Here is a 22,584-nt window from a genome sequence, read left to right on the forward strand (position 1 = left end):
GTCCAATGTATGTCTCTAATCCTCTAATGTATGTCTCTAATCCTCCAGCTTAACATTAATTCTGCTACGAGTCTTATCGATCAGGACTATATCATCCGCAAAAAGCATACACCATGGCACCTCATCTTGAATTTTTCGCATCAATCCATCCATCACCAAGGCAAATAAAAATGGACTAAGGGCTGATCCTTGATGCAACCCTATCATAACTGGAAAGTGCTCTAAGTCCCCTCCTACTGTCCTTACCCTGGTTGGCTTCTATAGTTGAGCATCCCAATATAAATCCAAACTGATTCTCTAAAATAGACATGCCTCTCCTAATCCTCATCTCCACCACTCTTTCCCACACTTTCATAGTATGGCTTAAAAGTTTGATACCTCTATAGTATTTACAGCTTTGGATATCCCTCTTGTTTTTGTATAGAGGGATTATTATGCTCGACCTCTATTCTTCGGGCATCATCGATGTCCTAAAAATGACATTAAATAACCTAGTCAGCCACTCCAAACCTACTGAGCTCACGCTTTTCCAAAATTCTCCAGGAATCTTGTCAGGTCCAGTCGCTCTTCCCCAGCGCATCCTAAGCATAGCACCCTTAACCTCTTCAACTGAAGTACTCCTGTAACACCCAAAATCGTGAAGCCTCCCTGTATGTTCCAAATATCCCCACATAATCTCTCTGTCCCCTTCTTTATTCAAGAGTTTATGGAAGTACGACTGGCATCTCTGTTTAATGAGGGTCTCTTCTACAATACTTTTCCATGCTCATCCTTAATGCACTTTACTTGATCCATATCGCGTGACCTTTGCTCCTGCACCCTGTCTAGATTGAACAATTTCCTATCCTCACCTTTCTCTTCTAGTTCAGTATAAAGGCATTCAAAAGATACCATTTTTGCTGTTGAAACCTCCGACTTCGCCTCCTTCCTCGCTACTTTATAAAGTTCCCTACTCGTCCACTTCTCTACCTCATCCTTTCTTTTTATTAGCTTTGCATACACTATCTTCTTTGCTTCCACCTTCCTTTGTACTTCTCTATTCCACCACTAGTCCCCTCGATGCCGGCCATGGCTACCTGTCCAGACTTCCAACACTTTCCTTGATACAGTCCTAATATAACTATCCATCCTATCCTATATAGTGTTCACATCCCCACTACTATCCCAGGCCCCCCTATCCTTCAATTTCTCTTCCATCTCCAAGGCACTAGCCGTACTCAAACTCCCCCATCTGATCCTAGGTCGGTCATCCCTGACCCTCTTCTTCCTCATCATCTTGATCTCTAAATCCATTACCAAGAGCTTATATTGGGTCGTAAGGTTGTCGACCGAAATGACCTTATAGCTTTTGCACAGTCCTTTATTATCCTTCCTAAGGAGTAAAATATCTATCTGAGTCTTAGCCACCGCACTCCAGAAGGTTACTAAGTGATCCTCCTTTTTTTGAAAACTCGAATTGGCTATCACCAACCCAAAAGCTCTTGCAAAATCCAAAAGGGAGACTCCTCTTCTATTTCTTTCCCCAAAGCCAAAGCCTCCATGCACATCATCATACCCTCCCAAAATAGACCCGATGCGTCCATTGAAATCCCCTCCCAAAAAAAGCTTCTCAGTAGGTAGCATGCCTCCCACTAACTCATCCAAATCCTCCCAAAAGTGCCTCTTATCCTCCTCGGTTAAGCCCACTTACAGCGCATAAGCACTAATAATGTTCAATGTGATCCCTTCAACAAACACCTTAATCGACATCATCCTATCAGTGACTCTCTTAACCTCCATCACCTGATCCCTTAAATTATTGTCTACTAAAATGCCTACCCCATTCCTATACTTTGATCTACCAGGGAACCAAAGCTAATACCCATCTACCTCCTTAGCTTTAGAACCTACCCATTTGGTCTCTTGTACACAAGCTATATTAATCTTCCTTTTCTTTAAAATCTTAACTAGCTCTATGGATTTTCCCATCAACGTCCCAATAGTCTCAACATGAGTATCTCGATAAAATCAAAATCAATTTCAAACTCAGAAAGAAAGACAACATAGATCCCATGAACATCTAACATACCTCTACTAGTGTAAATGTGGGCATAATACAAGCTCATAGCTCACCCAAAATATATGATTAAATATTATAAAAAATAAATATAGTTGTCGCCTACTCAAATCATGAGGACTCACCAATAACGAGAGAATAATGCTTAAACTCTAGCCAAGAATAGAAGGTGCGGGATGATTGTTGGAACCTACATTATGATATAATGCAGGCAAAATATATGTGTTAGTACATAAAATGCACTAACTATGTGAGTAATATTCATGAATAATAATAATCGTACACAATCAATATGAACATGGGATGCTTGACCAATATCTCAAAAATATGAGTAAAACTTAAAAATCTTTAAACATCATATCATAATCATGTGGTCAATGCATCATAAACATCATGAGACCTTAACCGACACATAAGACCATTTGAACTATAACATGGAATCTGATGTAACTCTATATTAATAAGAGAGAGGCTACTTGCCAAGGTAGACTCCGTGAAAACATTTTAAACTTGAGATATTTCTGGATCCAGTAGCTAGGTCATAAAGGTAAACCTACATGAGCAACATAGTTAGAGACTAAAAGTTGCTACTAGGATTCCCTTGGTCTCTCTTTCAACATCCAGACTGAACCTCACCTCAAATTCCTCTCGGTGCATAGTTGTTATCCCAATGAAAAGTCATAAAGCATAGTCGTTAACGTCATTAGGAAAGGATATAATAAATACTAATTATCATTATAAAATAATCATAAGAGGAGCTCATTAACATGATTGATTCATAACAAAATGAGAAGACCTTTTAATCCTTATGAATTCGTGAGTCAATGAGAAAACCTATCACCATTTTTAACATGAATATGTGAGGAAAACCCATCAAAACCTTTATAGTTGCTTGAAACATCATTGAAATATTATTAATATCATAAATCATCATCATTCATTACCTTCATGAGTCATACATAAGTCTTTGATAATCATTCAGAAAAATCCTTTATCAATCATGATCGTAATTCCTTAAAATCATACTTGAAAACACCATAAATTTTGGGTCCATGAAAATCAACTTGAATCATGCAACTTAACTTAATTCATGCTTAATTAAATCAATTATAATAAAATAAACCATAATTCTACTGACTCAATGCAATTTCATAAGAATTAGGGCTTAGAATAAGAATTCATAAAGGAAAATTGAAGAAAAACCTTGGTACTCCATTAATGGAAGAATCCATGGATGAATTCCCATCTACATTAGACAATTAGATCCCTAAATGCTCTTGAATTGAAGATATGAACTTGAAATTCCTTGAACTTTACTTAAGGAAGAGGATGAACTTGGAAGAAGAACTTATGTGTTTAAGGTGTTAGGGAGTGAATGAGGGATTTAGGGGGGTTTGGGATAGTTAATAGACTAGGAGTTGTACCCAAAAACCATACAAATACATTAATGAACTAATAGGGAAAAGACTAAAATACCCATAAGAATTTATGAATGGGTCATTGGATGGGAGGTCTTCACAGCCCTTAAAGCTCTCCACAATTCGTGAAGATGGTCATGATCAGGAGACTCAAACTGGAAATGGAAGAGGTTGTTTCTGTGGACTCCTTCACGGCTCTTGAAGGGCTCCATGGTTCATGGAGAGACTCTCGAATGGTAGCCCATACTTGGTTCTGAGGGTAGAGCTTCCATGGTCCGTGGCACCTTCTACTGGTCGTGGACCTTGTTGTGGACTCCCCTTGGTTTTACCCTACTTACTAACACTTCCATGGGACACCTTCATGGGACATGGATTTCGTCATGGTTCATAGAAGGATCCATAAACTTTCTCCCTTTTTTCTTCAAATTTCTAGCGCTCCAGCACGGTGGCTTTCCACAGGTCGTGGTCCTTTCCATGACACGTGAATAGCTCCATGAAGGACCAAAAAGCTTTAATTTTTTCTTAAATCCTTTTTAGACTCTGTTTATTAACTTCCGAGGTCTTAAAAACCCAACAGGGGGACATGAGATCCTATAACCATGTTCAATGGAAAAAATGAATCATATGATTATTTGTTATCAAAATGCACTAATATTAATTTTATTCAATTCCTATGATGTGAGTGCATTTATCCTGTAATGATTTGAGGAGGTTGAGAGTGTGAACTCTTAATAATAGTTTGTATCTCGTATGATGGGGTGTCGGAACTACAGGAGCACCCTTGACAGATTTTACCTATGTGAGTGTGAAAGTGGGCCGCTTTCTATGAGAATGGCCTTGTTTTAAGAAAAACACTTATGAAAATTGGGATACCACAAGGCCGTAATGTGCTGGCTATGAAGGTTTATGCCAACACGTTGATTGCTATGTGTAAGAGGTGATACTTTATTTCCCTTAAGAAGTCATTGTTTAAGTATGAGATAACTATTGACTCTACTGTAAAGGTTAACATTTTACTAAGTGAAGGTTCAATGCAGAGCATACATTCATTATGCATAATAGTATACCTTCAACTAAGTTATGAAGTAATATCTTATTTAATATTAAAATGAATGGGAGATTATTGGTGAATTTATATTTTAATATTATAAATATAATATTAAGTGACGATATGTGATAATCCTCTCATAATATTCTTCTTTTGACTTGTTATGTTGATAGCATATAATGCCTTCTTTACTCTCATCAATTGTGATAAAAATATGGTAATAAGTTTCTATGAAACTTTTATAACTACTAACTCATTATTGTACCTCTTTATTTTTGTAACTTATGCAAACTTTGACCATTTATTTACCCAATTCTTTATCCATAATCTACCTATTCATTGCAAGGAAGACTTTATCAACTATAAATAGTGATAGTCTTACTTGGTGTTATGAAGAAGAAAATATAGAGTGGACAAAGATGAGAAGTATTATATTGTGTTTATATTGAGGTTAGTGTAGTGAAAGAGAGAGTTGAAACAAAGAAAATATTCAAAGTATCAGCTAATTCACTATGCAAAAGAGAGTAATTATATATTGAAGAAATGTGTTCTAATGGTGAAGATTTGGACTTCTCAACTAATTCGGAGTTGTCTGAGTTATACACATTATTATATTGTTGTATCTTGAAGGGAACAAGTCAAGATATATATTTCTTGATAGGTGTATATTAGTTTGCAGAGGGCTTGAATCTCCTTAAAGAGAGAGAGAGAGATGCATCTCGGCCTTAATATATTTTTAATTTATTTTTATCATTTTATTTTCAACTGTAATTTATTATAATTGTCATATATCTGAATGAAATTCATAATAAAGCACAAACTTCATCAACTTTCATTGAAAGGTAGTTGTTTCTATGAATTCAACCAATGATTTCTCCATTACGGTAAGAACTCCCAGAATCCCTTTTATAAATTTTAAGATATTGTTTGGATTGTTGTTACATACAATGCTTCCGCTCAAGCAATGACTGTTGCAGATAAAGCTAGTGCTTTTGGGTGAATGAGTGTTGATTTTTTTCTTTTATTTAAGATTTAGTTGGTGATGTGTTGCTTATGTGGAAAATAAATGATGTTAAAAGATGTCATACTGCTTTGTTACAATACTTTTTTATATGGATGTATAATATTTATTTTTATTTCAGATAGTTCAATATTTTTATCAAATATAAATACTCAAACTATTGATTTTTCATCAAAAAATATTATTATTTTGCTGAAAGAAGATTTTTATAATATTTTGTTCACCTAATATTTAGTTTCATATGTACATTCAGATATTGAAAATAAGCAATCTTAGTTATTCATCATTCAAATCTAGAGACAATATTTTAATATTCGTATTCCAATTTAGACACCAAGATCTTAATGCACATATTAAGATTAGATGTGTTATTCATATTCAGACGTCATAATCTTATTGAAAACTCTCGAGGCCTAAACAACTCGTGAAATTGGACGAGCACGAGGCTTGTTTTATTTTTGCTTTTTAACAAAAGAAATTACTTTTGGTGGACTTCCACATTTGATACGTATATCAAATCAATAAAATCATGATATGAGTTTGTACATATATTTTTATCATTTAATTATAATAATTTTATATTCATTTCATAAAAATTATTTAAATATAATAAATAAATATATTTTAATATTAGTATTAGGTGTAAATAAGTATTTCTCAATAGAGTTTAGCCAAGGAACAATTAAAAAAAAGTAGATGTATGTAAGATGAGGGTTGAGGATCAAGATACGAAGAACCTTAACGTTGACAAGACCTAACAATACAATGAAAAAGAAAGCTTGTACGCTAGAAATTAAATCATCCCTTGTTTCAATTTTTTTACTACTTTTTTTCTTCATTTTTGTCTTGCTTTCAATTTTAAATTTCTTGTCTAGTAAAAAAAATATCATATAGGAATGAAAGGAGTTTGTTAAGAAATTTGGCGTCGATGTAGCCATTAAAGTACGTATTCACTGGAGGACATTGACTTTTGTTTATACCTTATACTTATATTTAGAAACCCACAAAATAATTATAAATTATTGATTGGGAATCCATTTATTATTTTACGTCAACTTAAAATTATTTTCGGAAATCTTATACGTGAAAATGATGATCAACCTCTGAGAAAATATTGGTTAGAAACTTTTAATGATAATAGTTGATTAGATACGGATAAGAAAAACTATATTGATCTTATATGGTTTTGATTATTTGAAAAACCAGGGGAACATGTGAAGGACCTGTGCTAGGTTTGAAGAGGGACAATTGCCTAACTAATGAAATGCCTCCAGAACTATGTCTAATATATATATATATATATATATACATCTTCCACAACAATTTTCTATGGCTTTTATGAATCTAAGTGAGGAATATATTGAAAAGCTTGTTTCTCTAAAATTAAGTCTCAAAAAACATAAGGACCAGATAGAGCTATCAAGTTGATATTTATTTTTAGAGTCTTGTACAAATTAGATGAACTTGTAGTTAATATCAATTTATGTCAATATAGCTAGAGCTAGTTATGGAGACTTCTTAAAGTTTTAGTCAACTAAGTTTTATTGGTTTAGTGGGCAATAGAGCTATTGCTCTGAATATGCTTGTAACAGGGTTGTTGCAGTAAGTGAAAAGGAATTGTGAGTTCCATTCCTAGATTGCAAGAGTTTGTAATCTAAATCTTAGATCTTTGATTAGTGAAGTTTGAGGTGAAATCATATGGGACTGGTCATGTTTTTTCTCTTTTGAGCAATGAGTTTTCCATGTAAAATCGTTTGTTTGATTTTACTTTCTCTTCTTTACTTTTCTACTTTCTTATTCTGATAAGGGACCTAATCCCTGAAGAATAGTGGACCCATAAATTCTATCAATTCATATCCGAAATTGGACCCTCTATTTCGGCTAATATCAAGAGAGAATCCCGTGGAAGAATGGATGCTCCATTAAATCTGGAGGATGGACAATCATAAATTATGCCACCTCATTTCAATGGAAAGTTCTATAGTTGTTGGAAGACATGAATGCATGACTACCTAATGGCTGAGGATAGTGAACGATGGGATGTGGTACTGGATGATCCATTCATTCATACTACTGAGGTGAAAGGAGGGGATATCACAAGGATCATTCCAAAGACCAAACAACAATACACTAAAGCCGAGAGGAAGAAGATTAAAAAGAGATACAAAGCAAAGAAACTACTGTTCTGTGGTATAGGAGCTGAGGAAAATAATAAAATCTCTGCGTGTAAATCTGCTAAGAAAATCTAGGACTGCATAAGAATTGCTAATAAAGGAACAAACCAGGTGAAGGAATCAAAGATGGACATGTTCAATTCCTAGTATGAAACCATCACTATAAAGGTAGGATAATCAATCTATGACATGAATATGAGATTTTCACCTATCACTAACAAACTCAAAGCCATGGGTGAACCTATCAAGACTAGATAATAGATCAAAAAGATTCTAAGGGTTTTTCCCAAGTCTTGGGTAAGCAAGGTTGATTAGATCATTGAAGCTAAGGACCTGAAGGTTCTACCCCTGGATGCTCTCATTGGAAATCTTCAGGCACATGAGATTAATAGAAGTCAAGACTAGTCAAAGAAGGAAGTCAAGAAGGACAAGTCGCTTGCTCTAAAAGTGAATCAAAAGGAAACCCCTGAATAAGAGGAAGATATGGCTTAACTAACTGGAGATTTCAGAAAATTATGAGAAAACATGGAGGTTTCATGAAAAAGGATAACACCGGTTGAGCTGCCAATGCCACAAATATGTGTCACAAGTATGGTAAACCAGGGTATTTCATCAAACATTACCCTAATCATAAGATGGAATGCAAGGACTATGTGAAATCTTGAGGATACAAAGACAAAAGAATGGACCAAGTCTTAGAAAAAAGGGAAGAAAACCTTTTGCAGATTATGTGGTGAAAAAAGCTCTTGTTGTTTGGGAAAAAACCTCAAGTGATTCTGAGGATTCTGAACATCCTAAATATGTTTCCATGCTTGTATTTAAGGATGACGATGAAGTGTTTGATTCAATGTTTGCCTTCATGGAAAAATCTGATGATGAAAAACCTAAAGAAGAAGTTGAAGAAGAGGTAACCCTTTCTGACTTTAAACAAAACTTGCATGTTTATTCTGTTAAAGGTTGAGAAGTCTAGCTGGTGATCTAATTGACTCAATTACCGAGTTAAAAACTGAAAAACATCTGATGAATAACCTCTTAGATATTTTTCTATATGAAAAAGTGTCTTTGGTTTCTCAAATATTTGAAATGTAAGAACAAATGTTGGTTCTAATAGCTGATAATATAGAACTTAAACATGCTCTTTAAGAAGTTGAATAAAAGTTGTTCTAATGGAAAGGGTGAATCTAGTAGCTTACAACTTGAGCTTAAAGGTAGATTGAATATTATTGAAATGAAGATAACTATAGCACTAGAAAGAAATGAGTAGCTAGAACAGGACATGGTCCAAGTAAAAAAAGTGCTAAACAAGTCACTAAAATGGACCACCTCCTTAAAATTACTTGAAAATCTCACTAGTCAGGGTCACAATGGTGGAAGGGGTCTAGGAAGTTTGAAAATCAGTCCTCTTTATAACCCTCACAACAAGTATGTGTCGGTGTCTGATAATCTCTGGTGCATTCATTGTGGTCATAATGGTCATATAAAGAAGGACTGTCCAGCTTGGAAAAGAACTGAAGAAAATTTCTCAAACTATTCTAAACATAAAGTTAGAACAAACAAGGGACTTGATCCTAGTTTTGGATCCTTCCACAGTATGAGAAAAGTTGAATTACCATAATGGACAAGAAATTCTCTTATCATGCCTTTATCTGATTATTAGGGACTTAGATTGAAATGGGTTCCCAAATCTAACAACTAATCTATGTTGTAGGGAAGTGGAGGAAGTAGCAGTCAATGTTGGTTTATGAATAGTGGACGCTTAAAGCATATGACTGAAAAGATTGAAAACATCCTCTCACTCAAGGCACTTCAAGGTGGAGGTGTCTCATTTGGAAATGGAAAAAAAGGATACACTCTAGAGTAGGGAGAATTGGAAAATCTCTTAGGCTCTCCATTGAGAATGTATATTATTTGAATGGTTTGAAGTATATCCTTCTTAGTGTCTCACAAATTTGTGAAAAAGGGAATGAAGTTAGATTTATGTCAGAAATATGCATTGTGACAAATCTAACTTCAAAAGAGGTAATTCTAACTGCTAAAATATGCAAGAATATGTATATTGCTGACCTAGACACTGCCCAACGGGATGATCTCACTTGTCTCAATGCTCAATGTGAGAAGGCAAATTTGTGGCACAGAAGACTAGGTCATGTAAATACTTCTCTATTGAACAAGCTTGTATCCAAGGACCTGGTCTGTGGATTTTCAAAAGTGAAGTTCTGAGATAACAATGTGTGTGATGTTTGTTTCAAAGGAAAGCAAACTAGATCATCTTTCAAATAAAAGAAGTAGGTGAGTACAACAAGACCTCTTGAATTGATTCACATAGATCTATGTGGTCCTATAAAGATTCAAAGTAGAGGCGGAAAGAAATATATAATGGTAATTGTGGATGATTATTCTAGATGTACTTGGATCATGTTCTTAAGGTCCAAAGGTGAAATATATGAAGTACTAATGATATTTGCCAAAATGATTCAGACGAAGCTAAGCTGCAAAATTGTAGGGATCTGGTCTGATCATAGGACAGAATTTAAAAATGCCAAGCTTGATAATTCATGTGCTAAAAATGGGATTCATCATAACATTTCAGTGCTAAGAACACCTCAGCAAAATGGCTTTATTGAAAGGAAGAATAGAACACTAGTTGATATTGCCAAAACTATGCGTATTGATTCAAATATTTGAAAGAACTTCTAGGCTAAATCTGTTAGCACATCTTGTTATATGACTGATAGATGCTTGATCAGGTCCACTCCGAAAGAAACTTATTTTGATCTTCTCAACACTAGGAAGCCCAACTTGAGTTATTTAAGAGCCTTAGGATGCAAATGCTTTGTTTTAAACAATGAAAAGGATGATCTTGAAAGGTTTGATCCTAAAAGTGATGAAGGAGTGTCTTTGGGATACTCTTCCTCAAAAAAAGCTTATAGAGTTTACAATAAGAAGACTATGTGCATTGAAGAAAGTGTCCATGTGATTTTTAATAAGAATGGTGATATCAAGGATCTAAAGAACAGAGATGATGATGAACTTGAAGAGTTACTACAAATTCAGAGAGATAGTCTAAATAAAATAATACAAACAGAAATGACTCCAGGTCCAGATGTTGTTGAACCAGAACTATTAGAAGAAGTTAATGAAGATGTCGAAACTGAAGAGGGACATGGTCTATTCGACAACTCTGCACCAGAGGATGTTGTTCCACCTAAGAATAGAAGTTCTGAGAACAAAGATGAAGAAGTAGATCAACAACCTCAACCTTCAAAATTAAGATCAGGGTGGAAATACAAAACTTCTCATCCACTTGACAATCTCATCTCTCCTTTAAATTATGGAATGCAAACTAGATCCAAGGCTAAAAATCTAGTTTCATTCTCCACTTTCATTTCCAGTATTGATCCCAAAAATATCAAGGAAGACTTAAAGGATGATGATTAGGTGATGTCCATATAAGAAGACTTGCATAAGTTTCAATGGATTAAAGTAGGGAACTTGGTCCCTAGACCTTCTGAAAAAACTATAATAGGGACTAGGTGGTTGTTCAGGAAAAAATTAAATGAACATGGTTCTATTACGAGGAATAATTTAAGACTGGTGGTGCAAGGTTACAACCAAGAAACGTGCATAGACTATAATGAAACCTTTGCCCATGTGGAAAGAATGGAAGCTATCAAAATTCTCAATGCCTTTGTTGCTTTCACGAAGTTCAAATTATTTCAAATGGATGTAAAGAGTGCATTTATCAATGTCTACCTGAAAGAAGAAGTTTATGTAAAACAACCCCCTGGATTTGAGGATATTAATCATCCAAATCATGTTCTCAAATTAGACAAAGCTCTGTATGGACTGAAATAGGTTCCTAGAGCTTGGTATGAAAGATTGTTAAAGTTTCTTCTATAGAATAGGTTCAAACGAGGAAAGTTTGATAATACTCTCCTTTTGAAGTCAAAAGGTAAGGAACTCCTCAATATTTAGGTATATGTTGATGACATAATCTTTGGAGCAACCTCTAAATTCTTATGTGAAAAGTTTGCTATCTTGATGGGAAGTGAATTTGTAATGAGTATGATGGGAGAATTGAGTTTCTTCTTAGGATTGCAAATAAAGTATACTTAAAATAGTTCTTTTATCTGTCAAGAAAAATACATCAAGGAGCTGCTCAAGAAGTTTCATAGGATGGATGCAAAGCCAATTGACACAGGGAAAAACTCAGGAACTGGATGTAGATAGGCATGATCCTACTATAAATGAAACTATGTATAGAGGTATCATTGGCTCACTGTTGTATTCGACTGCTAGCATACTTGATATTGTTTTTAGTGTTGGTATGTGTGCAAGATTTCAAGCTTATCCAAAGGAATCATACTTGAAAGCTGCCAAAAGAATTCAGAGATATTTGAAGAAGACAGGGACCTGGTCCTATTCTATTCATTAGGTGATTCTTTTGACTTGGTGGGATATGCGGATGCAAATTATGTTGGGTTCTTTTAGAATGAGTTTGATGCTTTTATAAGCCTTGATCGGAGCCTGGTCTGGCACTAATAAGGAGAGCAGAAAGCATCTACCGGCCATCAAAATCCAGGTTGACAGAAAGAGTACCTCTAGGATAGCTTACTTCTTAGGAACATATCTCATCTCTTGGGATACTAAAATGCAGAATTTGGTCGCTCTTTCAACTGTTGAAGCTGAGTATGTGGCAGCAGCATCATGTGGTACACAATTATTGTTTTTTAAACAACAACCAAAGAATTTTTGAGTTGTCACTCATATAATTCCTCTTCTGTGTGACAATACTAGTGCATTAAACATGGCAAATAATCTAGTTCAACATAAGAGGACTAAACATATTGATGTCAGGCATCACTTTGTGACAGATAATGTTGAAAAGGGAAACATTGTTATACAATTCTGCAAAACTAAAGATCCAACTGTTGATATATTTACCAAGTCTCTGAGTAGGGATCAATTTGAGAACATAAGGCTGAAGTTGGGAAAGCTGAAGCTAAACTAAGCTGATTTCATGTGAAGCTCACAACCCTCTTTGACTATGATTAAGAGGCAGGTATCTTTGGTATTTGTATTGCATTATTTTATGAAAGTCAGTCTTATAACTGTGCAGGTATACACAAATAATTAATGAGCTTGAATAAAAGGAGAATGGGAGAAGCAAGAGAAATCATCTCAACTTGAAGAGAAGAACCTAACCCTATATCAAAGGTTAGTATTCTTTACATTGCATTTTAACTGTTTATAAGAACCATTGTCCCATCATTCAAAATCCAAATGTCGTGATTTTTCAAAGGGACTTGACATGCCTCTTCCTTTACTTATATATCACCTTCGATTATTCTTTTTCAAAAAATTCAAAACCCTATTCCTTTCGAAGAATCTTTTTCTCTCAAACTTCATCTCTCAAATTTTCACTCAAATCTCAAGCATATCTCAAACAAAAGACATGCTAGAATCTCTCCAAGAAATTAACCCCTCTGCATTTTCCGTTGTTCTAGATAATCCATCTTCTTCAACTCTTATTTCAACCATTCCTGCCATTGAAGAAACTATAACTCCAGTCACTGATGTTTTTCCTTCAGTCAATGAACCAGCGTCTCCTTTATGTTCTCACACTCTAGATCTGAATGAGCCACAAAACTCGTCTCTTAAGAATTTTTTTGTTTAAATATCCCTTTGAGCATGAACTATATCTATCCCAACCAGGTCTGCTTTCTATAGCCATCTCAGAGTAGCATTTTAAAGGGGACCTTCCTGAGAGTAAAGAAACTGAGTCAAATATCTTGTCCATGAGTGAATATTTAGTGGTTGAAAGTCTTGACATAGAGAGTCTCACTACAATGAAGGACAAGGTAGTTCCTACTTTTTCAGAAGAAAAAACGGATACTCATATTCTTCTCTCTGAAGCACTGCCTCCTAAACTTGAAAAAAAAACTGGAACTGCTCTACCCCTACAATGCATTTGATGATGATAGTGAGTACAATTGTCCTTTATCTTGGGGAGTCGAAAGAATAATGGTCCCTATTTCTAGTAAGGGAAAGGAGAAATTCATGGAAACATAGGGAGTTAGGTCAAAAACTCACCCTACCACCAGTAATTCTACAAAAAAGCTTATGAATGATGCAATGAAAGAAAACAAAGTAATAACAACTGAAAGATTCAATTGACAGGATTCAGTATGAGATTGAAGGAGAAAAGCCAAAGTTGAAGAGGATTTGATCCCTAATATCTCCAAAGGAAAAAGTGACAGTGAAAATGAGTCTAATAAAGGTGTGGAGGCTGCAAAGAGAAATAATGGAAAGGCTCTGCAGAAAGGAAAACAATCCTCAAAGTTCAAACAAAGAAATTTTCTAGCAGGTAGACAGTTAGCACAAAAGGAAAGGAGAAAGCAAAGGAAAAAGAAAAGGAAACATCAAAAAGAAAGAGAGAACCCTCACCGGACACTGATGAACTATTTACAATATCTGAGCTTGAGTCAAACAAGGGACCAGGTTCACACAGTAAGAAGATGAAAGTTGAGAAGGAGTTAACACAGGAGGAGAGAGTCAACATTCTACAGACTCAAAAGGTGTTAAATGGTAGAGTGTTTGATTCTGACATCCTAACCAAGCCTGGAATGTGTGATTTGGTTGATGTTGTGGAGATTTACGGTTAGAATCACTAGTTTGTTGATTACACTCCAGTATTGCATGACGCACAGGGTAGGGAGTTTCATTACAATAATTTTTTTAGGATGATAGAGTCTTTACTCCAAGATAGGAAATTAGGAAATTCTCTTGGATGAGGGTGTAATTCGTGAGGTACTGAACATTCCAACATAGGGGATAAGGTCTATAAGTCGAATGGGCTGATTAAAAGGGTTTTTTCATTAGTGTGGGAAACTCCAAAAGTTGAACACAATCGGTATTCCTAAGAAGTTTCTCAAAGGGAGATAACAATTGTATTTCGAATTCGTGAACAAGGTAATTTTTCCTAGATCTGAGAAGAGAATAGTGGCATCTGGTGCTGATCTATTTGTTATGGAAGCCCTTAGTAAATATGATGTCATAAACTTGCCAACCCTCATTCTAGAGCATATGCACAGAATATCATAGTTAAGGATAGAAATTATGGTATGGGGTATGGTTATTTTCTCACTTGAGTATTCAATCATTTTGATGTTCCTCTAGGTGCAGGTGTTAGAGGAACTGTAAAGCAATCATTTTCTATGAATACTTTAGTGGAATGTGAGTGTGTAAATGAAAAGATTGGGCAGGTTAGCAAAAGTTTGAACTCTTGATTGAACAGACACAGTTGAAGCATGAATTGGAGGAAATGATAGCCTATTAAGTGCCAAAGATGTTGAAATTGCTAGACTCAAGGCACAGTTGGCCAAGTCACAATCAGAGGAGCCAGGTTCCACTGAACTTCAGGATCTTAAGGAACAAAATACAAGTCTTGATACACAGGCCTTCGGTCTCAAGGACAAGTTGCTTCAACATCATGTTCCTGTTCTATCAACTTTTTGTCATGTCACGGTGGTTTTTATTTTATGGTTTTTGTGTAATGTTTTGGTATCTTATTCAACTTATTGAAATGAATTGTTGATTTGAACCTTGCGTGCATTGATCATAATTTACTACTATTACTTTTTTATGATGTCAAAAGGGGAAATGTATTGTGGGCTACAGGGTGTTCTCAGATTAATATGGAATTGATTACAAAGTGTAAGGGGGAACTTTGCTGGGGGAATACTTTGATAGAGAAAATAATTTGGAAGGAGAATATTGCATAGTGGTTTGTAATCATCAAAAAGGGGAAAATGATGTTATATGGTTTTGATAATTTGGAAAACCAGGGGAACATAAGAGGGACTTGATCTCATGTGAGAACTCAGATGCACTGAAAGAGACAGCCGACAAATAGTACACTGCATACTCTGCCAAGTCTGCAGGTCTGGGGTGTGCTCGGACGAGTCGTTTTGTAGAGGGAAAGTTGTCTAACCAAAGAAATGACTCTAGCACTATGTCTATCATTTATATATATATACATACATACATCTTCCACAACAATTCTTGGTGACTTTTGTGAATCTGAGTGAGGAATATATTGAAAAGCTTTTTTCTCTGAAATTGAGTCTCGAAGAACATAAGGACTTGATAGAGCTATCAAATTCTTATTTATTTTTAGAGTCTTTGTTTCTTGGTCGTATCATTGTAGATATATTCCTATTCTATAAAGGAATTAGATCAACTCTTAGTTAATATAAATTTGTGTCAGTATAGCTAGAGTTGGTTATGGAGATATCTTGAAGTCTAAGTATGCATGTAACAGGGTTGTTGCAGTGGGGGAGAAGGGATTGCGAGTTCAATTTCTAGATTGCATTTGTAATCTAAATATTGGCTATTTGATTAGTAAAGTTTGAGGTGAAATCCTATGGGATAGGTCGTGGTTTTTCTCCCTTGAACAAGGAGTTTTTCACGTAAAATTTTGTGTTTGATTTTACTTTCTGTTCTTTAATTTTCCGCTTTTTTATTTTGATAAGAGACCTAGTCGCTGATGAATAGTGGACGCATATATTCTATCATATCTTTATCAAAAAATTCAATTAATTGGGAGATCAATACATTGAAAACACTTGCAATTTGATGGATAACTAAAGAAAATGCAATGTTTGAAATTGGAATTTTTCCAAATCAATATATAAATTTCGCATTTCTATGTTGATACAATTCCATTAATTCAAAGAAGTTATCCTTCTTCCTATATCAGAATCATCTCTATCAATGGCAAAGAAAAAGACATATAATTGTTATATATCTTGTGAACTAATTATGTGATTGGCTTCAACACATGTTTTGTCACATGGATAAGGGCAATCAATTTTTCGAAATTGATCTCTGTCCAAAAACCAATCTCCTACTGCTTCAGCTATTGTCTGTAACAATGAAAAATGAGCAGTTTACGCTTTAGTAGTTATATACCTTGTCACTGAATATTTACAGTCTTTCAACAAATGAAATTTTTATACTCATTTTAATTCCAAGACGACTATTAAACAAAATTATATAGATAAAAATTTGGAAAATGAGCTTAATAAGTGTAGTAATTAATTATGTTTACCTTGTTGGATAATCTAGGTGAATTGGGTCCAAACCAATAGGCTTGTTGTTGAGATTGGCAATGTGAAAAGCAAGAGTTGATGTAATATCCTCTTGTTGAAGATGGCCCTAGCCCTTCCAATGCCTTTAAAAAATCCTCTCTGAAACCTAAAATAATTGTTCAAAATTAGTACTTAAAACTAAATCTGATATACTCAAACGTTAAGTTGTTTCTGTGTGACCTAGTGATCATGGGTTCGAGCCATGAAAACAGTCACTAGTGCTTGCATTAGGATAGATTCTATATATCACACCCCTTGGGGTACGACCCTTCACCAAACTCTACTATTACAAAATGCTTTGTGCACCGGAATGCCTCGGAAAAATAAATAATTGGAGAATAAATAATGAGTCAAGAAAATTGAAAATATTACTGACCTTGAAGAACTTTGAGCTGATCTGGTGTGCAATTTTTTATATTAGCTTTGCAGCTTGTCCAGGCACCATTAGGATCAGTACCAGGAGCGACCAAAATGTTTCTTACCTTAATTTAAAGTAAATATATGAAATAGAATTCAGGACAAAATCAAATAAAACGAAAAAGAAAATCATATTATGAAACATATTTGAAAAATCTCAGTAAATCTAACAAACTGACCTGCCAATGATCATAAGATGCATTTATGATGAAAAGTGGCGTTTGGATTTGTTGAGCCACATTTTGTGGAAAAAAGCACTGAAACATTTAAATACAAAAATTTAGATTTGGAATTTCATTAATTTATTTGATAATTCGTAATGTATGTAATTACCTTGAGGAATTAATTCCAAAATTTAAAATAATTATTGGTGAAATTTGTTATTGCCATGGGGGAATTGGTTAACAAGACCCCTATAATGTTAATAAATGATAATTAATTCTTGATATTATATTTTTTCTAATGACAAGAAAATTCCCAATCGCTATCATGCTAGTGCACATAAGATAATCACTATTCCAGTATAATAGTCTGCAAACAACACATGAAAGATAATCATACTAGGCAAGTCCCATTGGACGAGCTCGATCGAAAAAGCATGCCAGGTGTCGAACTTGAGAATTCCCATTTGGGAGATCCCCCGCTCAACTAATTCAGCTAGCCTTATGGTTCTTGATATTATATTGCACTTACCAAGCCTTGTTTAAACTTTGAAGTACATGATGGAGGCAAATTTTTGGCGGAGCCCTGAAATTAAAAGTAAAATAAAATGTAAGAAAGAGAATACATTTTTCAAAATAATATTTTCTCCGTCTCAAAATAATTATCACCTTAGCAAAAACTGAATATTGCAAAACAAGTGTCATCTTAGAAATTTAAGACAAAAATTAGTAGTACGTTTTTCAACTATACCATTATACTCCATAGTAGAGTTCAATTTTCAATAGATATTTATTAAATAGGGATAATTTAGTAAATTATAATTATAGTCATTAATTTCTTAATAAACGTAATTTTTGTTAATATGACACTTATTTTGGGACAGAGGAACATTGAAAAAGTGGGAGGAAAAAGCATACATGTAGAGTGACAACATCATTGAAGTACTGTTCAATATACGTTTCCCCTGATATATCCTTCCTGAAAATATACCCACATTAAACTAGTAATGATATGAAGAATTAAATCGATAAAAGGTACTATTATTGAACATAAATTGCAAATAATTTAATCACCAAAAATAAAAAATTAATGAGTATTGAAATTTATTGAAAAAGAAGAATACTTACAGGTCAACAAAATAACCAGCATCTGAAAAACATTTAACTTTAGCACTCTTTGATAATAAAGCTCTAAAGTTGTCACAATGCAAAATTGTCGCCAATCCTCCAGCTGAACATCCAGAGAGTATAGCCTACCATTAAAAAAAAAATTAAAAAAATTCAAACTCTTAAAAAATAAAGAGTTAAAAAGTGGAAATCATAAAAAAAAATATGTTTTAGTTTTTTTCCACCATGTATAAGAGGAAAGTGAGGAGGAGAAGAGAGACCATTGGCGTTGAGTCCACACATGTTGTTAGAATCTCACTATTATCACTCAACTATAAGCTTCGATAGTTCGGTGGAGAAACATTGTGTTATTATTTTTATTTAATATAAACTATAAATCACTATAGTAACGTTGCCAAATTAAATGTAGTAAAAAATGTAGTCAAAATTTAATACTCGAGCAATTTTAAAGAGTTCATATACTATATATATCAGATCGTCTAAAAAATAGCTTTAGGTAATTATGTACGCATAAAAAAGTGAAATCGATAACATAAAAAATAAAATATAATAGTGGCCATGAGATGTTTAAAGTAATTTTGGTATAAAAGTCATTTTTTTCGTGGAGAATGTGTGATATATATAAGAGTAAAAAGTGTGATTTGATCATACATTTTGAGATGTATTCATTCCTTGGGCCAATAATTCCTCCATAATTGCTTTGAATATCCTTGCCCCTCTATAATGAAGTCCAGTACCCTGTCAAATTTGGAGCTTTAATCAGAAAAGAAAAATATCTAAATATTATAATTACAACTAATTAATAAATTAGGAGCTCTGAAGAATATATTCAAAATGTGACTTACAGGATCAACTGCTTCAACATCTCCTAGAAAGGATCCTCCATCACAGTATCTGACGGAAACTCTGTTCCAATTGTAAAATTCTACAAATATCAAAACCACCTTAGTTGTATTAATTGAAGAGATTGTTACCCCTTATATCATTCCACCAAAATAATATCACAACAATCTATTATTTTTGTAATTAATGTATAATACAATAACAATAGTAATTCTACAGATCTGGTGAAGATAAATTGTTTACTGACTTTATCTCTATCTCGTGAAGGTTGAACAATTATTTTGAAAAGATATCGGCTCAAGTAATGCATTTTAAAGCAATACATTAATGTATAATATTTATTAAAAAAACGTATAAATATTTGATAGTGATAAGATCTGTGTACATTTTATTATTTTCATACTCCACTTTGTGAAATTATATTGAGCGTATTGTTATTTGCATATTTAGCTAGTGAATGTAATACTCCCCTTTCGCGAATTACTGCGTTTATCCGACTCCTTTAGCTTTGGGGTTGATTTACGTGGCTCAAGACTTTGAGTCAAGAGGTCCCGCCGCTACCATAGTAGTAGCATGTATAAGAGCCGGCTGTTCTAAGTTCCGGGGTTGGATCGGATAGGACCAAATCCAATCGGATCTGATCGTTCAGCAGTGTCCAGATCTGGCATCTTTGCCTCTTCTTGTTCAGGGTCCTCTAGAACCGCAAAACGTTTCGGGCTGACTAGGTCCAGTTGGGTCAAATCCGATGACAATTCTCCACTCATGTCCTTCCAGAGCTGGGTAAGTGATCTTCAAGGGCATCTCCCCGATCCAGTTCCTTCTCTGCTCGCACCTTCCCTTCAGTCTAATTGGCCTAATTGCGGTTAGGTAGGGAGGTCTTCCCACTTCCTCTTTCCATTCATGAAAGGGTACTAAGAAGAACTGAGGAAAGGAGCAGAGTTGAGGCTCGGACAGGCCTCTCTCTGACCTGATAACAAGTATCGCCTCCCCGCCCAGCTCTATCAGCGGGCCCTTTCTTTTGCAATACTTAAAAGAGTCTCAGACTTGTACTAAAAAGAAAATGTCATACGATGCAGACGCAACGCTCACCTGAACTGGTCGAGAGAGATGAACGCGCACCATATTTTTTCTAATCGAAAGCCCCAACTCTTGCTTGCGTAGTAAAAAGAAAGAAAGAGTCTATGGCAGATGGAATACGAGATCTAGGCAAGCCTTTCTTCCTTTGTTCTTTCGCTCCTTACTGGCAGAGCGGCATAGCAGCGAGATTTTCCATTTTCCAGTCTCTTGGAGCTCCATCGAAGAGAAACTGGGAATTCTTCGAAATTGATTGGAAAACCGTTTTCGTTTGGAATTTTATTTACGGTCCAGTCAAACGTGTAACTCATCCTGATCAAACTAAGTTGTATATATGCATAATATATAGAAATTGTCAATAAATGTGACATGAATTAAAAATTTAATTAGAAGATTACCCGGATTAAACTTGGCATCATTACTCATCATCCCAGAGAAAGCAACTGGATTATCCATTTTTGCACTAGATCCCAACCTAGTATTCTTCCTCAGAAGACAAAGAGTAACATTTTTGCACCATCCACCTCCCTTAAATATCCAAATTTATTTAATTAATAATTATATATGCTATTTTAAGAGAGAGTAAATTCACAAGAATAAATGTTAAAATCTAAAGTTATTTGTTGATAAATCAATTTTATTAATAAAAAAATCTCAACGATGGAGATTTGGTTTTGGAAAATTTGAAGTTTTTTCATTATTATTGAAAAAATTTCTATAGCAATAAATAGAGTTTTAAAATAAAACTAACCTCAAGCGATATTACCCAATTATTCACTCCTGAACCTGATCCTCTATCAAGATGGTATGCTGGTGGAGTTCCATCCAAGCAAACTATAATAAAAACAACATTAACAAGTATATAAATAAATATATACGCGTGTGAGCGTGTCTAGCTATGTAAATAGACATACAAAAGAGAATTATTAACAAATAATCGAACATATACATATAGATAGATAAATAAATAGAACTATTTGTGTTTGTTTACAACTCTCTATCTATATATATACAGAGAAACATTCTAAAGTGTTAGTAAAAAACGTTAAAACGTCTTTTTTTTAACCTATGTACAAATTCACACACAAATCGAGAAACATTCTTCTGCCAAAAAAAAGAAAAAAGGTGGGAAGAAAGAAGAAAGAAAAATCAAAAGGAATTAAAAGAGAAAAGAAGAAGAAAATCACCAGCTCCTTCTGCAACGGCACTTTGAAGTATAGTGATATTAACAAGGAGACTTTCTGTTGTAACAAAAATCAGCAACGAAACAAAAAAGAACAAAAACATGGTCACCATTATGCTATTTAATTTCTCTTAATAATAATATTACTAATGGTGGCTAGAAGTATATATATGGAGAAAGAATTTTTTTCAAAAAAGAAAATGGTTTTATATCAAGTAAAAGTGTGAACTAAAGCCATAAATGGAATTTTTTTAAATGTGAAATAAATGGAATTTGATTGAATTTACAAAAATACAAATTTAGGTAATCTTGGAAATCTTTTGAAATATAGCATTAACTTTATTTTTCCTTATTTTCAGGGTACGAGTAACAAACAACATATATTATCAATATATACCACATCTAAACAAGGTAGAAACTTAAGTATTTAGCTCTAAATAGAGAAGCTACTTTTTGTTATTTAAAATTGACATACTGCAACTTTAAATTTAAAAATATAAGATTATGCAAAACAGATGGGACTAACTATATCGGTTAAGGGACTGGCCCGATCTGATTAAAAACAATTAACCAGGCTAGGTCGAGGTTTGGGTTGTTTACCAAGCTGGGACCGGTTCCAACTGGACCGGGTATAGAAGGGTTTTAATATGGAGAAGGGTCAAATATATTTTTGTACTATTAGTAATAGTTTAAATATATCCTCATTATATTTTTGAGCTAAATATACCCCTCCTATTATACTTTCAGTTTAAATATACCACTCTCATTATATTTTGGTACAAATTCGCCTTTAATTTTAACGAAATAACACTTAAAAAGATCAAAATTAAATAATTCATTCTCAATTTTAAATATCTAATATTTTTAGGAATAAATGTTGGAAGCGTAGTGGACCAAAATCATATTTTT

The 22,584-nt window shown here is 34.1% G+C and overlaps 1 protein-coding gene across 1 annotated transcript; it reads right to left on the reverse strand.

The window, feature by feature from the left end:
* Positions 1-16,518: 16,518 nt before the first annotated feature.
* LOC129875745 (pectin acetylesterase 8-like) lies at positions 16,519-21,780 on the reverse strand. Its single transcript, XM_055950994.1, has 12 exons — positions 21,680-21,780; positions 21,244-21,326; positions 20,891-21,020; positions 19,421-19,500; positions 19,227-19,313; positions 18,576-18,700; positions 18,366-18,426; positions 17,980-18,033; positions 17,466-17,543; positions 17,246-17,351; positions 16,830-16,975; positions 16,519-16,644 (listed from the first exon to the last, which is right to left on the reverse strand). The coding sequence occupies exons 1-12, from the start codon at positions 21,777-21,779 to the stop codon at positions 16,519-16,521; spliced, it is 1,176 nt and encodes a 391-aa protein (XP_055806969.1). The 5' UTR covers position 21,780.
* Between the last annotated feature and the right edge of the window lie 804 nt (positions 21,781-22,584).

The sequence above is a fragment of the Solanum dulcamara genome, chromosome 12, assembly GCF_947179165.1.
Source record: "Solanum dulcamara chromosome 12, daSolDulc1.2, whole genome shotgun sequence".
Lineage (NCBI taxonomy): Eukaryota > Viridiplantae > Streptophyta > Magnoliopsida > Solanales > Solanaceae > Solanum > Solanum dulcamara.

Excerpts from the sequence above, each read along its gene's own strand:
- LOC129875745 (XM_055950994.1), bottom strand. The coding sequence starts at position 21,779 with ATGTTTTTGTTCTTTTTTGTTTCGTTGCTGATTTTTGTTACAACAGAA. Across the intron at positions 21,021-21,243 it reads ATTGGGTAATATCGCTTGAG|GGAGGTGGATGGTGCAAAAA; the intron begins GTTAGTTTTATT and ends TGGATATTTAAG. Across the intron at positions 17,544-17,979 it reads CAAAGTTTAAACAAGGCTTG|TGCTTTTTTCCACAAAATGT; the intron begins GTAAGTGCAATA and ends TAAATGTTTCAG.